Genomic DNA, 18003 nt, shown 5'->3' with positions numbered 1-18003 from the left:
CCTCGCGTCTGGCCACATTGTCTGGGCTGCCAAACCTTGAAATGGGGATTTCACAACAGCATATGGCCAGGAAAAATTGTCTCAAGAGGAGAATGTGTGCATGCCAATACAAAACCTATCCAAACCACCCTCACCTCCTCATTTTGATATGCCCTTCTACTCTTTGACTTTATGTCAGGAATACAACACACTGTGAGGAGTGTCAGCTAGATTCCAGGACTGTGCTGTAACCTAGTCATTACTTCTGAATGCAAACATGAGAAACCCATTAGGAAAACATACCATATATATTCAAGTATAAACCGAGCTTTTCAGCCCTTTTTCAGGCTGAAAAAGCCCCCATCAGCTTATCCTCGAGTCAAGGTCATTTATTATTTTACTCTGTCTTTGTTGTTGTTGTTGTTGTTGTTAGTATCATCATCATTACTATATTACATTTATTTTATTCTATTATAATAATTATTATTACATTTACATTATTTTACTCTATTATTATTTTATTACATTTATTATTTTACTCTCTTTATTCTTATTATTACTGTTAGTATTTTTCTCTATTTATTATTGTTATTTTTACATTTGTTATTTTACTCTCTTTATTATTACCTTTAGTATTTTTCTCTATTTATTATTGTTATTTTTACATTTGTTATTTTACTCTATTTATTATTATTATTATTATTATTACATTTATTAATTTACCCTCTAGAATTATTATTACAGTTACATTATTTTACTCTACTATTATTTTATTACATTTATTATATTACTCTTATTATTATTACCTTTAATATTTTTCTCTATTTATTATTGTTATTCTAACATTTGTTATTTTACTCTATTTATTATTATTATTATTATTATTATTACATTTATTATTTTACTCTATTATTATTGGAAGGATACGTAAGCACATTTACGTTGAAGAAGGTTAGAATAATGGTTTAATCAGAGTTCGATAGTCTTATCTTAAATTACAATTTTATGTAAATATTAAAAAAAACATTTAACCTGTCTCAATCAACGTAATGTTATTGCTATCTATTTTTATTTTGAAATTTACCAGTAGCTGCTGCATTTCCCACCCTCGGCTTACACTTGAGTCAATACGGTTTCCGTGTTTTGTGTGGTAAAATTATGTGCCTCGGCTTAAATTCGGGTCGGCTTATACTCGAGTATATACGGTAAGTAGTAACACTCCCACCACATCATTTAGGAATATTTCTGATGAATGATCTGCCCAATGCAAGGCCTTGACCATTGCAAAATACAATTCACATGTCATTCTTGCTTTCACCTTTGCCCAGCTGGAAAAGCCCTTTTAGCATATCAACAGGAGGTGGATCCAACATCCAATTTAACTTCCTCTCCTTTAGTATTTTTCAAATGCCCTCATTCTCAGACAAGAAGTCAGGACTGACAACCTAAATCTTGTTTTCCAGTTTCTCTAACTCCCATGTCGGAGGCTGCTGGCTTTGCCTGAAGACCTGCAACCGCAGCTCTGTGCTTTAAGAAGGAGTTTGTCTCTCCCACTCCCTTTCAGCACCTCTTTTTATCAGAGCAACATACCAGCTCCATTAGACTATGCCTATGCAATCTGTCTGTGCTCTGCCCTCTACAAAGGTTAAAACAACAAATAAGAAAGCGACCTCCACTCTCACCTTGTTGGTTGCAGGAAACTGCCTACTTTGCCGTTGCATCGTAACTCGGCCTTCCCACCCATTCACCGACAATATTTGAGCTTAAATCTCCCTTCTGCCCTTCAAATTCCTCACCTTCTCCACATGATGGGCTGCATGAGGGCTCAGCCAACGGATATCCTTCACAAAATGCCAGTAATCCCTCTGCCGGCAACACACCTGCCCAGGAAACACACAGGTTAAGTGCTGTGGACACTCAGAGCCAGGCTGAGAAGGAGAGGGGAAGTACACAGAGGCAATCCTTAGAGGGCAAGCCTAGAAAAGGGAAGGAAATTAACTCCTCTATATCTGCTGAGTCTGAACTACAGACCAAATCCTATCAGGTGGCCGGAAGTAATCTTCTTCTGCAATCTGTTATACTGAAAATGCACCTGCAAAACAAAACAAAGCACCCCAGTTGCAGCTTTGCTATGACCAGAAGAAAGTGACAGAAGAAGAGCCAGGAATTTAGGGCATGTGGACACTTCTCTCTCTCTTTTGAATAATTTTTATTATAAAGTTATAAAATTGTTGTTGTTGTTCATTTGTTCAGTAATTTCCAACTCTTGGTGACTTCATGGACCAGTCCACGCCAGAGCTCCCTGTCAGTCGTCACCACCCCCAGCTCCTTCGAGGTCAATCCAGTCACTTCAAGGATCCCATCCATCCACCCTGCCCTTGGTCAGCCCCTCTTCCTTTTTCCTTCCATTTTCTCCAGCATCATTGGCTTCTCCAAGCTTTCCTTTCTTCTCATGATGTGGCCAAAGTACTCCATCTTGGCCTCTACTATCCTTCCCTCCAATGAGCAGTCAGGCTTTATGTCCTGAAGTATGGACTGGTTGGATCTTCTCGCAGTCCAAGGCACTCTCAGCACTTTCCTCCAACACCACAGTTCAAAAGCATCGATCTTCCTTTGCTCAGCCTTCCCTAAGGTCCAGCTCTCACATCTGTAGGTTACCACAGGGAATACCATTGCTTTAACTATGTGGATCTTGGTTGCCAGTGTGATGTCTCTACTCTTCACTATTTTATCAAGATTGGTCATTGCTCTCCTCCCAAGAAGGAAGCGTCTCCTGATTTCCTGGCTGCAGTCTGCATCTGCAGTCATCTTTGCGCCTAGAAATACGAAGTCTGCCACTGCCTCCACGTTTTCTCCCTCTATTTCCCAGTTGTCAATCATTCTTTTTGCCATAATCTTGGTTTTTTTGACGTTTAACTGCAACCCAGCTTTTGCGCTTTCTTCTTTCACCTTGATTAGAAGGCTCCTCAGCTCCTCCTCGCTTTCAGCCATCAAAGTGGTGTCATCTGCATATCTAACGTTGTTAATGTTTCTTCCGGCAATTTTAACCCCAGCCTTGCATTTGTCAAGCCCCGCACATCGCATGATGTGTTCTGCATACAAGTTGAATAGGTTGGGGGAGAGGATACAACCCTGCTGCACGCCTTTCCCAATCTTGAACCACTCTGTTGTTCCATGGTCAGTTCTGACTGTTGCTACTTGGTCCTTATACAGATTCCTCAGGAGAGAGACAAGGTGATTTGGTATGCCCAGACCACCAAGAACTTGCCACAAGTTAAAAAATACATAAACTAAAATATAAAGCAACAAATAACAGCAAATAGTGAGGGAGGTCAAGTGGGTTAGAGGTGGATATAGTGGGATAACAGAGAAATAGCAAAAAAGAAAAAAAATGTAAAGGGGGAAAGGTAAGGTAACTGTTGATTTCCAATCTTTTGTTTAGTCTTTCTTCACTATGTCCAAGCAGACAACTGCGAAGGACTTAAAATTTAGTCTTCTCCTCTATAAGTCCAAGTCCATTTAAATAAAGACTAGTCCAGGTGATTCCCTTCCTTTAAGTACTCTTCAAAACTTGACCAATCTGTTGATAAAAAAATTTTCCGGTGTTTTTCTTCATCAGAAATGTTAGTTTATCCATTTCTTTTATCTCAAATATCTTATCGAGCCATTCATCCTTAGTCGGGGTAAATGCTGTTTTCCACTATTTTGCAAATATTATTCTAGCCGCAGTAACAAAAAAGGCAAACAGTTTATCCTTGTTGGCATCTGGGATTTTCTCTTTCTCATGCATTCCTAACAGATAATATTCTAGTTTCATTAATAATTTTATTTTAAAGATTTTTTGACATTCTTCATGGATCATTTTCCAAAAGGCGGTGGCTTTGCTGCATCTTTACCACATATGGTAGAATATGCCTATTTATTTATTTATTTACAGTATTTATATTCCGCCCTTCTCCCCCCGCAGGGGACTCAGGGCAAATTAGAATGTACATATACATGGTAAACATTCAATGCCATAGACACACAACACATATAGACAGACAGACAGAGGCTATTTAACATTCCAACTTTTTCTGGCCACCAGGGAAGCTGTTGCTTCACCGTCCATCTGTGACACTGATGAAGTACTTCCTCATTCCCCGCATGCTCTTTGATCTTTATGGCCTCGTAAATTAGTTAAATTAGCCTCCCCACATAAGTGGTACCTAAATTTCCTACTTGACAGATGCAACTTTTGGACACAATGTACATATCAGGCCAATGAGTGACCATCACTCATTAAAACACTGAAAAACACAGCAGAAAAGACTTTAAAAGCCCAAAAGCAAAAAAATTACATTACAACGCATGCACAAAACCACATATATATATACTCAAACACACATAGACACAAATATATATACACACAAAAACACATATACACAGACGTGTGGCAGGGGATAGCTAGTTGGTAGCTAGTTGGTAATCATTTCTTCCAAGTATGCCTTAAGATATTGTCTTCTTGAGCATCCCCTTGAAAGAGTTATGGTCTAGTTCTTTTATGTCAAAGAGGCTTTATTGGGAGGTGGTAATTGGTTATATCTAATATTTGATTTTAACTGTATTTTTAACTTCTGTACTGTACGTTTTATATGTTGTAAGCCACCCTGGATCTGCTCACAGAGAAAGGCAGGGTAAAAATATCTTAAATAAATAAATAAAGAGATATCAATCATGGGGTGTCAGTTGCTCCAGAATCTATGCACCTGAGACAGATAGCTCAGGTGCCAATGCTATGGCATAAAGTGCTTGTAAAAAGCACAGGTGCAACATGACCACAATAAAGGCGGTACAGCAGGTGAACAACAAATGATAAGCAGCAGCCTCATTTCCTATGCATGGTTGGAGACAATACAGGAAAAACAGCAACCCAACCATGGACTTTGATGCTTTCTTTAGAAAGTATGCAAAGCTAACACTCAGCTCTGAAGACACCAGGAAATGGGGCATTAAAAAATACTCTTGTACAGTTCAATACTTAAAGGTGTCAAAATGCACATTTCCAGATATGCTTTAATTAATGTATTGTCGAAGGCTTTCATGGCTGGAATCACTAGGTTCTTGTGGGTTTTTTCGGGCTATAGAGCCATGTTCTAGAGGCATTTCTCCTGACGTTTCTCCTGGCTGAGCTTGGGATCCGCTTCGGATCAGGAGAAACGTCAGGAGAAATGCCTCTAGAACATGGCTCTATAGCCCGAAAAAACCCACAAGAACCTTATGCTTTAATTAGTTTGCTTAGTTTTTAAAATACCTTTTAAAATCACTACCAAAGTTCTCACAGATTTTAGCAGCACGGTTCAACTAATTTGGATGGAAATCTGATGAATGATAGCCAACTAGGATGAGAAACAAAAGGTACTGTAGTTTGCTTTTCAGTACAATGAATTTATCTATTTGTCTTCTATATCTCCTGAAGTCCGGCAGAAGTCTCTGGGGAGGGCAGAAAGAAACACTTGAAAATCCAGAACCAATGTCTAAACGTATTTCCCTCTATGACCCACCTTGGAGGCTAAGATCATCAGGGGAGGCCCTACTCTTGGTCCCATCCCCCTCGCAAATGTGACTTGTGGGGTCAAGAGACAGGGCCTTCTCAGTGGTGGCCCTTGTCTATGGAACTCCCCCTCCAGTAAAATTAGATCAGCCCCCTCCATCCTGACCTTCATGAAAACACTAAAGCCTACCAGGCCCACTTCAAGGTGCAGGTCTTTACCTACAAAGCCCTGAACGGTTTGGGACCCTCCTACCTGCGCGACCGTATTTCCATCTACGAACCCACACAATCCCTTCGATCCTCCGGGGGCCCTTCTTTCGTTCCCGTCCACATAGCAGGTGCGATTTGCGGGGACGAGAGAGAGGGCCTCCTCTGTGGTGGCCCCCCGGCTCTGGAACTCACTCCCCAGCGACATTAGACAAGCCCCCACACTGGCAATCTTTAGGAGGAATTTGAAAACCTGGTAATTCTAATGTGCCTTCAGTGATTGAATGTAAGATTCTCCCTGACCACACTTTGCACAAAATGTCCTTAGACGCACTTTATTTTATGAGTTGTGCAATGAAATCCCTCCTCATTCTTGGAGCCTCCTCCTTATAAGTTACACTGTCCTATCTCCCAGTATTTTTTTTAAAATTATTTTATCCATGCATCTGACCCTGCTTAGTGAAATTCCCTGTGTTTTTAATATTTGATTTTATATTGTTGTGTTGTATATTATTTTGGTTTTGCATTTTATGTATTTTGCTCGTTTTATTGTGTTTTGTGTTTTATTGCTTGTATTGTATCGATGGGCGTGGCCTCATGTAAGCCGCACCGAGTCCCCCTGGGGGAGATGGAGCGGGGTATAAATAAAGTATTATTATTATTATTATTATTATTATTATTATTATTATTATTATTATTATTATGGCTTTGGGACCAAACTTTTGATCAGTAAGCAGTGCAGTAAGAGACCACAAATAACAGAATGAAGACTCAGATTGGCCTTGGAATATGATCTGGATTTTGTAATTTTAACTGAGGTTTTAATGTTTATGTTTTAATTGAGTTGGTTTTAATGCAATTGTTTATTTACCTATATGTATATATGCCTACAGCATTGAATATTGGCTTTGGTTTTTTTTAAAGATTTTATTTAAATACAATAACAACTTACAAAATAGACAAAACCCAAAACAGTGAACATTTTACAAACACATAACCCCACCACCAAGGCCTGAACAAGTATAATTTCCTTCACCATGTATTTATAAATCAGCCATTAATCAAATGTCATCTCCAAAATTCCTGACCAACCAAATTCTGTTGTTTTCCATTTTCGCTCTCTAAGACATATTTAATAAAGACCGACCAGTATGTCTCAAAACCTGACCTGTTAATTTCCCCCCTGAATACCCTCATTTCCATTGTTAGTTTATCGTTTAAAGCTACATTCCAAACTTCCCTATACCATGCATCCAGTGTTAGATTGGTTATTATTTTCCAGTTCTTTGCTATTATAATTCTTCCCACTGTGAGCAAAATAGTCACCAATTCTTTCTTAGTTATTTCTACATTCAGCTTCGTGGTGTCCATTAATAATGCTAACCTAGCATCCGGCATAATGTTTGATCCTATAATGTTGTTTATTTCGGTAAATATATCCTTCCAAAAATTCTTCACTTGGGGGCATTCCCACCATAGATGAAAATATGTCCCTTTGTGTTTGCCACATCTCCAGCAGAGGTTACTTTGCTTGCTATCCATCTGATGTTGTTTGACTGGCGTAGTATACCATCTCCATATAACTTTGTATACATTTTCTTTTAATCTTATTGATAGGTTCTTGGCCACTCTCCACTTCAGGACCCTTTTCCAATCAAAATCTATCAGAGGCCCTAGGTCTCCCTCCCATACGTTTTCTAACAGCTTCAGCCCTATTTCTTCACCAATTAGTCCATTATATATTTTCCCAATTAATCCTTTCCCCATTATTTCTTGGTTTTTGAGCTTACTTAACCATTCCTCATATTTATTCAGTGTTCTACATCTGGGATTTTTGCTTAACCAATCCTTTCTCCAATTATACAGCTGTTGTCTCTCAAACCAATTCAGGGCACCTTGTTCTTCTAACTTACTAAACTTGCCCTTTGAGTTTTGTGTCCATTCCTTCCAGGAGAGAGCAGTTTCCCCCTCCACTAATTTTTTATGTTTAAGTTTAATTCTCAGGTCTTCTGAAAAATTTTCCAGTAAAACTATTGGAGTTAGGGGGGAAACTCCTGGAAATATCTTATTTTTTAATTTAACCCATGTCTCCATGACATCTTTAGCCAGGTTATTTTTACACCCCTTAATTTCCTTGCCTATTTTTGACCTAAAAAACATTTCCCCATAATCTCTGTGCCAGCATTTTCCTTCCACTTCCCGCCAAATTAATTTAGGTTCCGGAAGCAGCCTAAACACTCCCTTTATTATATGTGTCTGATGGTAGGTTTTTAGGTCTGGTATTCCTAATCCCCCTAATTTCTGAGAAATATACCATAGGCCTCTCGGTAGCCTAGATCTTCTAGATCCATTACAAAATTCATTTACTATTTTCTGCCATTTTTTAAGATCAACCTCTGGCAGTTTAATAGGTAACATATTACATAGGAAGTTAAATTTGGATAATATTTTCATTTTATTATTATTATTATTATTATTATTATTATGGCTTTGGGACCAAGCTTTTGATCAGTAAGCAGTGCAGTAAGAGACCACAAATAACAGAATGAAGACTCAGATTGGCCTTGGCATATGATCTGGATTTTGTAATTTTAACTGAGGTTTTAATGTTTATGTTTTAATTGAGTTGGTTTTAATGCAATTGTTTATTTACCTATATGTATATACGCCTACAGCATTGAATATTGGCTTTGTGAGGTTGCCCTGAGTCCCCTTCGGGGTGAGAAGGGCGGGGTACAAGTGTGGTAAATAAATAAATAACCCACGCGTGTTTCTTAAACTTATACACAGTCTTTCCTCCGGTGAATTGATGATGCTGTACCTGGGCCTTGTCCTTCTCTCTTTATCTCCACAATAGTCGCGTAAACAATTGAAGCAGAAAGTGACGAAGATGTTTCACCTCCCAGGAATGTTTAGTGACAATGAAGCAGCTAAGAATAGTACTTTAATTTCAGATAGCAATCAGATTACTACGTGATGGAATAACCTTTAGGCAAACAAGCCTAACTATTTTCTGACACCAGCTTCCTCACCATTAGCAACTCATGGTCAAACTTGGAACCTTAGGCTCAGGTGTTAGGTCTGTACTGAGGATGTTTGGGATTGATGGCAACTTTAATGGGTCGTCTGCCCAAACCCAGCTGTTTTTCTTCCCTTTTTTAGTGCTTCTCCTCAATGTGGAATGGAAACTAACAAAAACCCAAGATCCCAACAATGTCTCCATCCACTACTTCTCACTCCTCTCCACTAACGCCTTTCTCCCCACAATTAAGCCAGGGCTGGCCAAGGCTGAAAGGCTTGCAAGCACTATTATGATGCGTTTTGGGGATTTTGTGATGCCAGTAATCCAGGAGATACCAGTCCCGCCATTGTTTCTCAGGTATCTTCTTCTTGCAGGACTGCATCTCCATGTGTACCTGGTCTAATTCCTCTCTACCAACTCTTACTCCTCTCCACTAACGCCTTTTCTTCCACAAGGAACCCAGGGCTGTCCAAGGCTGAAAGGCTTGAAAGGGCCATTGTGATGCGCATTGGGGTCTTTGTGCTGCCAGTACACCAGGAGATGCGGATCCCACAATTGTTTTTCAGATATCTTCTTCTTGTGGGCCTGCATCTCCTTGCGTACCTGGTCTAGCTCATCTCCACTAACTCGCACTCCTCTCCACTAACGCCTATCATCCTGCAATGAACCCAGGGCTGGCCAAGGTTGAAAGGCTTGCAAGGCCCATTGTCATGCGCACTGGGGTCATTGTGCTGACAGTAGACCAGGAGATGCAGGCCCCACCATTGTTTCTTGGATATCTTCTTGCATGCCTGGTCTAAACTATTCAATAACTGTCACTCCTCTCTACTAATGCCTCTTCCCCTACAGTTAAGCCAGGGTTGGCCAAGGCTGAAAGGTTTGCAGGAGCCAATATGATGAGCGTTGGGGTCTTTGTGCTGCCTGTAGTCCAGGAGATGCAAGTCCCACCATTGTTTTTCTGATATTTCCTTCTTGTGGGCCTGAATCTCCTTGCGTGCCTGATCGAATTCCTCTCCACTCTCATTTCTCTCCACTAACACCTCCCCACCTCCCCAATGAACCCAGGGCTGCCCAAGGCTGAAAAGCTTCAAAGGACCATTGTGATGCGCACTGGGGTCTTTATGCTGCCAGTAGTCCAGGAGATGCAGGTCTCACCACTGTTTTTCAAAAATCTTCCTGCGGGCCTACATCTCCTTGCGTGCCTGATCTAACCTCTCTCCAATAACTCTCACTCCTCTCTACTAATGCTTCTCCCCCATTTAAGTAAGGGCTGGCCAAGGTAGAAAGGCTTGCAGGGTCCAATGTGATGCGCATTGGGGTCTTTGTGCTGCCATTTGTCCAGGAGATGCAGGTCTTGCCATTGTTTTTCAGATGTCTTCTGCTTACAGGCCTGCATCTCCTTGCATTTAAGGTAATCATCCCATCCAGATACTAACTGAATACAAGCCTGCTTAGCTTCAGCAAGCATAGACTCTGATCCATGACACAGGAATAATAGCTTCACTATTTTTTCTTAGATCGCTTACTGACTACTGTACCCGAGAGTTTATACACCAGACAGGGAAAGAAGGGGGAATCTTCACTCAGAGGTAGAGTGTTAGGAAGACAAAACAACACAGCTGGGAAGTAAGCCTGAGAATCAGAAGTGGAAATTTTAAAAGCAACTTAAGCAATGGACAAAGAGAGATAGAGGGGAAAAGAGGAACCATTGAGGGAAGAAGAAAAAGAAGAAGAAGAAGAGGAGGAGGAGGAGGAGGAAGAGGAGGAGGGGGAGGAAGAAGAAGAGGAGGAGGAGGAGGAGGAGGAGGAAGAAGGAGAAGGAGGAGGAGGAGAAGGAGAAGAAGAAGAAGAAGAATTAGTTTATTTTGCTACCCCGCCTCCATCTTCCCGAAGGGACTCAGGGCGGCTTACATGGGGCCAAGCCCAGGGAACATACAATTAAAAGCAGAGCAATAACAAAATGCAATTTAAAAGTATAAAACGAACATAATAAGAGACAAGCATCAAGCAACAAAAGAACTAAGGTGGGGAGGCCACAATACAGGCTGATTAAAGACTCACTGGTTCAACAAGGTAGATGAAAATGTATAACAGCATAGGAAATATCATCAAAACAGAGCAATCTAACAGGATCAGAAATAATTCAGTTTGACTTATAAAATCTGAATAGTAATGTAATATAGGAAATTCAGGTTGAATGATAATTAGGTTGCGATACCAGTCGTATGTCATGGAGTCGTCATTCAAATGCACAGCGAAACATCCATGGGAGTAATATATCCTTACAAAGGGAGCCCTGCCAACTTTTTGACCGGCAGGGAGTAATGTAAAAGGAAGAGAGAACACTACTTGTTTGAAATCACAAAGTGGCATGAAAAAAAATTCTGGATTACATCCTAGCCAATAGCCTGTATTGTATATCTGCCATTTTAAAAACAGTAACAGTGATTGGTTCCTCATCAGTTCCATGCTCCTTGTTCAGTGGTCCTAATATATCCACTGATATTTGTACATACGTTTTTTCAAGACATAATACCATTGGAATGGTGAGAACTAGACTGGGGTAACCGATGACCAGCAATGGGTTTTTATTGGTTAAATTGGTTGACACTCTATGAATTATTAATTGCAAAACTATAGCAAAATGTGCTGCAGGATGTCACTCCCACAGAAACAGAGTTTTTTTCAGTTTAATAAACTTTTTCCATGTTCCTATAATATAACCAATTAGGAAATGACATTTACAACCCCCCCCCCCGGGGGGGGGGGGCATGATACATAGTGTAATATCTGTTTTTCAGAAACAGAAGTTGACTTCTGGCCAGTTTTGCTTTCTCTGCACTTGGGGAGCATTTCTGGCATTGTGTGGAATCAGCAAAATTCTAGGGGAAGAACACTGATCCATTCTTGCATCAGATCATCTCAAGTGTCCCTTACTTATAAATTATTTTGTGACCATTGCAGGTTAACTACCTCTTGAGAAAAGAGCGTGGGCATTCATTCCAGACCGCCCCACCTGGGGAGACCTACCTTGTCTGGGATGAGGCCATGGTACAGGATGCCATGCATGTCCCTGCAAAGCCGCTGCAAACCCCCATATTTAGACCAGACGTTGGGATTGTTGATGGACACCAAGCCTTCCACAGTAGACTTCAGGCTGCCCAGAAGCTTCCAGTGCTCTTTCCTGCAAAGTGCAAACAAAATACGATCAAACCACAATCAGTTCCGCAGTGTCAATGAAGTTTTCTCAGTGTTTCCAGAAACCAGAAAAACGGACACATAAAATGCACAGATGTTGTTGTTGTTCATTCGTTCAGTCGTTTCCAACTCTTCATAACTTCATGGACCAGGCCACGCCAGAGCTCCCTGTCAGTCGTCACTACCCCCAGCTCCTTCAAGGTCAATCCAGTCACTTCAAACACAGATGTAAGGTCAGCCAAATAAATGGATTATTGGCCTAGTTCTTTGTATGTCTCTTTGCACTTACAATCTCACCTAAACTCTTTGTATGAGTGAAATCTGTAAGTATGTTTGTCCACAGCCCTGTCTCTTCCACAAAGAAACACATATCTCTCTCCCTCAACAGACTATTGGTTAATTCAAGGTAATAAAAGGGAAGCCCTTTTTCTCAAAATACATAAGGAGAAGGAGGAGAAGGAGGAGGAGGAGGAGGAGGAGGAGAAGTGATAGTCATTATTGCAATCCCAGCAGGATTAATAAGATGGAACTGGAAAAGCTGACATGATATGAGGATTTAAAGATCGAGCTGCAAAGACTCTGGTGCAAGCCAGTAAAGGGGGTCCCAGTGGTGATCGGCACACTGGTGCAGTGCCTAAAGACCCTGGCCTGCACTTAAACACAATCGCAAAATTACCATCTGTCAGCTGCAAAAGGCCACCCTACTCGGATCTGGACGCATTATTCGCCGATACATCATATAGTCCTAGACACTTGGGAAGTGTCCAACATGTGATCCAATACAACAACCAGCATAGTGATCTTGTTTGCTGTATAGTAATCTTGTTGTGTATCTAATAATAATAATAATAATAATAATAATAATAATAATAATAATAATTTTCTAACCCATCCTCTCTCTTCGAAGAGACTCAGAGCGGCTTCCAAAGCAAAAGGCAAACATTTAATTCCATCCACATACAATCATAAAAATACAATGCTCTAAAAATAGTAACAACTGAGTAATAGATTAAAACATGGATAAAAATGGACCCCCATGAGGAAGATGGGCGATCAGGCCTCATAAAGTGCATGAGCAATAAATACTGTTTAAATATTTAGATTTTAGACATAATCAACTTAAAAAGTGTTCTTTCACAGGATGGGACTAGAGCCTCTGGGGACAAAGAGGGTGGAGGCAGATTCATGAAGATCTCATTAACTTCCATTACCCATGACAGTTAAACTGAACCTTCAGGTTCAGGGGTTTCCTGCTCTAAGTATCAGCTGCTTGGGAGCAAGCATTCCAAAATACGAAATACATAACACTTCTGGTCCCAAGTGTTTTGTATAGGGAATACTCACTTTGTATGATACGGTAACAAACAGAAGGAAAGTGACAGAGAGGCAAATGCTGCCATGAATGAATCAGTGTTGCTCTGAGCTCAGGATTCTCAAATGCCGCATTGTGTGGTTTACATATTTATTTAGTGTTATGTGGCATCTCATTGGAATTCCTGCAAGAAGCCGAGCAGCTGCATTTTGTACCAATTTGAGCTTCCGGATCACCAACAGAGGAAGGCCAATGTCCCTTCCGGGTTAGCAAGCAAAGTTTATTGATTAGTCCACTGACCATATCAACATTAAGAACAGAAACAGAAACCTACTCAAATAGACAATAATCACTATCCTAGGACTCCCATAAAAGTGAACTAATATAGATTCAAACTTGATTAAGTTAAAAGATAATTAAAAATATAATCATTAAAATCATTAAAATGCCAAGGTAAAATTTCAAACCACAAAAATTAAAAATGAAGGTTAAAACCAAGGTTAAAATAGACCAGCTATTACACAATCACACAATCCCAAGGCATTTCAGATATCTGCGTCACCCCTACAATTTACCCCAATCTCCTCCAGGTTAGCATAAAACAACAACAAAACTTTATTTATATACCGCTCTATCTCCCCAAGGGGACTCAGAGCGGTTTCCAAGTAACATAATAAATACATACAAAGGAAACAGCATAAACATAAAATTAACAAGACAACATAAGCATTAAAAACCACAATAGCACATATATTTAAAATAAACCTGCCTGTTCAAGGCAGTTTAAAAGGCTGGGCCGGGCTAGTGAGATTTGAGAGGGCCTGGGAAATTAGGTAGAGTCTATGGCTGCACATTTCCAGGGCATAAGAGAAGAAAGTGACCTGGGTAATTGGTAGAAAAAGATATGGCCAATTTCAACAGTATCTGGGGCAGAGCTAGAACTAGTCGTTCTCAAAGGTTTGTTTAAACCACCAAGTCTTCAGGCTCTTACGAAAGGAAGGGAGGGATGGGGCCTGTCTTATTTCTCCAGGTTCATAGAGGGAGATGCGATCGCGAAGATAGGCGGGGCCTGAACGTTTAGGGCAGTGGTTCTCAACCTGGGGGTCGGGACCCCTGGAGGGGTCGCGAGAGGGTGTCAGAGAGGTCGCCAAAGACCATCACAGACAGTATTTTCTGTTGGTCATGGGAGTTCTGTGTGGGAAGTTTGGCATAATTCTATAATTGGTGGGCTTCAGAATGCTCTTTGGTTGTAGATGAATTATAAATCCAAGCAACTACAACTCCCAAATGTCAAGGTCTATTTTCCCTGAACTTCACCAGTGTTAACATTTGGGCATATTGAATATCCGTGCCAAGTTTGATTCAGATCCATCATTGTTTGAGTCCACAGTGCTCTCTGGATGTAGGCGAACTACAACTCCAAAACTCAAGGTCATTGCCCACCAAACCCTTCCAGTATTTTCCGTTGGTTGTGGGAGTTGTGTGTGCCAAGTTTGGTCCAATTCCATCATTGGTAGGGTTCAGAATGCTCTTTGAATGTAGGTGAACTATAAATCCCAGCAACTACAACTCCCAAATGACAAAATCAATCCTCCCATCCCAACCCCACCAGTATTCAAATTTGGGCATATTGGGTATTTGTGCCAAATTTGGTCCAGTGAATGAGAATACATCCTGCATATCAGATATTTACATAACAATTCATAACAGTAGCAAAATTACAGTTATGAAGTAGCAACTAAAGTAAATGTTATTGTTGGGGGGTCACCACAACATGAGGAACTGTATTAAGGGGTCGCGGCATTAGGAACGTTGAGAACCCCTGGTTTAGGGCTTTAAAGGTCATAACCTGCACCTTGAATTTGGCTCAGCAACTGTTGTGAAGCTATTTTAAAAGGGGCATTGTATGCTCCCTATAGTTTGCTCCAGTAAGGAGCCTGGCTGCCGCCCGTTGTACCAGTTGGAGCTTCCGGGCCGTCTTCAAGGGCAGCCCCACGTAGAGCGCATAAATACCACTATACATTTTTAGAATTCGTTTAAAAAGGATGAGGAGAGAAGCCAAGAGATTTAAAGAAAGGATGAAATAACGTAAGGCGTTCTTGAAGGTCATTCCAAAATGGATCAAAAACTGAGCTTGGGAAACGGGGAGTGCTAGAGCTCCTATTCAAGGACTCCATGAGCCAGAAATAATAGAATTGAGAGCCGGCAAGCTCAGAGTTAGGTCTATATTTAGAAGCCCCCTCCTGTTTGTTTTTAAGTGCTTTGGAAGAATGTGCCTTGCATCTTAACAACAAAGCCAAACAGTCATGAGCCTTCAAGAGTCAGACTACCATTCTAGGACAGAAGCTGCCTTTGTTCAGCCGTTTTATAAAACAGAACTACTACTTCAGAATAGGGAATGTCTGGGTAAGAGACCAGCCTCAGGGGGAAATCCCCAGCTCTCCCTGCAAAGCTATTTTTAATGCACCCTGCAAGCCCATATTTGCAGGGAAAGAATGTGTGCCATTCAAGTCCTTTTTCCATGTCATTGATGGTGGCAGTACTTAACGAATAGGTGTATGTGCACAAACACACCCACCCACACCCACATTCAAGGATTTTGAAATGCTAAATAATGTCATCATCAGTTGACTGACATGGAAAAAGAAGCTGGCTGGTAACTTGCCAGTTTTCAGAAGGGAGAAGCAAACACCTCAGTTGCAAATGCAGCACTTTCAAAGCTTCCTGAGCAGCGTGTGTTTGTTCCTTTTGCCCTCTCACTCCGAAATGGAGACATGTCAAAGAGAAAAAGGAGGCACCATGCAAACATGAGGACTTTTAGAGTTCATGAAGACCACACCCTGCTGGCCAAGAATATGCAACTCCTCTTTCAAGGCAAATAACCATGCAGTCAAACAAACTGTGTTCATTCTCTCATGGCTTCCCCTGCAGCTCCATCTCAGAGGCATCTAAATTATATCGCCATTCCTTCAAATCCTTCCACAAAACACCTTTGCATGCATCCTTTCGGCTAACCCTTTCATCCTCAGATTCAAGCAGTATGGGAGGCCACACTTTTGAATTGCCTTTCCAGGTCATTCCATCACTTTGATAATGAAGATGACAGTTTATTCATATGGCATCATCAAGTTCCATGGTGTTTTACGTAAGTGGTTTACATGATTTTTAATTTGACAATTCCCTGCCTTCAGTTTTACAACTTAAACAGACACAACACACATGGAAAAGGGGGTAGCATTTAAGGAGCTGACTACCATATACAGGCAGTCCCCAAGTTATGAACAAGATAGTTTCTCTAGGCTTGTTCTTAAGTTGAATTTGTATGCAAGTTTGAAGAGGGACATTTTTGAAATGCTCCCATCAAAAATATATATTTGGGGGGGGGGGGTGTTAACACCCCAGTGGTGTTTGTTTTGCTGTCTCTGCCTGTTCAGAAGATTTCATTTCACTTTCTGTTCCTGTGAGAGTTGGATTTTAGAAAATTTTGGCCAGTTGGGGAAACAAGGATTAGAAAGAAAGCTTCAATGGAGACTTCTTTTCCCCAAGATAGTAACTCTTCCAGGAGCGGATTTCCCTTCTAGGGGGTAATTTTTCTCACTTCCTGTTATCTTAGCCCCATTCTTACCTATGACTTATTCAAAAGTTAGGTGTTTGTAACTCGGGAACTGTCTCTTTATGGCAACCACTCAAGCTGCAAATAATAGCCCGAAAAAACCTACAACAACCCAATAATCACTTCCTTATTTGTACATGGTATATATTCATCTCCTAACAATTGTTCTTTTGCAGAGTGGTTTTTCATTTGCATCTGGTTTTAGTTTTTTAAGAGAGGATAAAAAGGCATCAAATTACAGCGTTTCAGAAGGCTACAATACCATTTAAACTAGTGTTTCTCAACCTTCCTAATGCCACGACCCCTTAACACAGTTCCTCATGTTGTGGTGACCCACAACCATAAAATTACTTTTGATGCTACTTCATAACTGTAATTTTGCTACTGTTGTGAATTGTAATGTAAATATCTGATATGCAGGATACATTTTCATTCACTGGACCAAATTTGGCACAAATACTTTATACGCCCAAATTTGAATATTGGTGGGGTTTTGGGAGGGGGGTTGATTTTGTCATTTGGGAGTTGTGGTTGCTGGGATTTATAGTTCACCTACAATCAAAGAGCATTCTGAACTCCACCAACAATGGAATTGAACCGATCTTGGCACACAGAACTCCCATGACCAACAGAAAATACTACAAAGGTTTGGTTGGCAATGATCTTGAATTTTGGAGTTGTAGTTCACCTACATCCAGAGAGCACAGTAGACTCAAACAATGATAGATCTGGACCAAACTTGGCAAGAAAATTCAATATGCCCAAATGTGAACCCTGGTGGAGTTTGGGGAAAATAGACCTTGACATTATAGAGTTGTAGTTGCTGGGATTTATAGTTCACCTACAATCAAAGAGCATTCTGAATCCCACCAATGATAGAATTGGGCCAAACTTCCCACAGATAACCCATGACCAACAGAAAATACTGTGTTTTCTGATGGTCTTTGGTGACCCCTCTTATATCCCCTCCAGGAGTCCCGACCCCCAGGTTGAGAAACGCTGATTTAAATCATCTTTTTTGTTTTATTATTTTTATTTATTCAAATAGACATTTATTTGTAAGTATTTGTTGTGTACAATACAATACTTTCCAATTATTAGATAATATGTTTTATTCGAAGGGTCACAGTCTTCTATTT

General features: G+C 40.5%; 1 protein-coding gene across 6 annotated transcripts in view; it reads right to left on the bottom strand.

The window, feature by feature from the left end:
• Positions 1 to 18003, bottom strand: part of RUBCN (rubicon autophagy regulator) — an 89763-nt gene that overhangs the window by 57212 nt on the left and 14548 nt on the right. For all 6 annotated transcript variants that reach the window (XM_067466118.1, XM_060767292.2, XM_067466120.1 and 3 more), the window contains exons 2-3: positions 11772 to 11925; positions 1776 to 1859 (exon numbers count right to left, since the gene is read on the bottom strand). In XM_067466118.1, the coding sequence (XP_067322219.1) occupies positions 1776 to 1859; positions 11772 to 11925 (238 nt within the window). The remainder of the gene's footprint in view (positions 1 to 1775; positions 1860 to 11771; positions 11926 to 18003) is intronic.

Source organism: Anolis sagrei, chromosome 3 (genome assembly GCF_037176765.1).
Source record: "Anolis sagrei isolate rAnoSag1 chromosome 3, rAnoSag1.mat, whole genome shotgun sequence".
Taxonomy (NCBI): Eukaryota; Metazoa; Chordata; class Lepidosauria; order Squamata; family Dactyloidae; genus Anolis; species Anolis sagrei.
The sequence above is the reverse complement of the archived record's forward strand: the minus strand, read 5'-3'. Positions and strand labels throughout refer to the sequence as shown.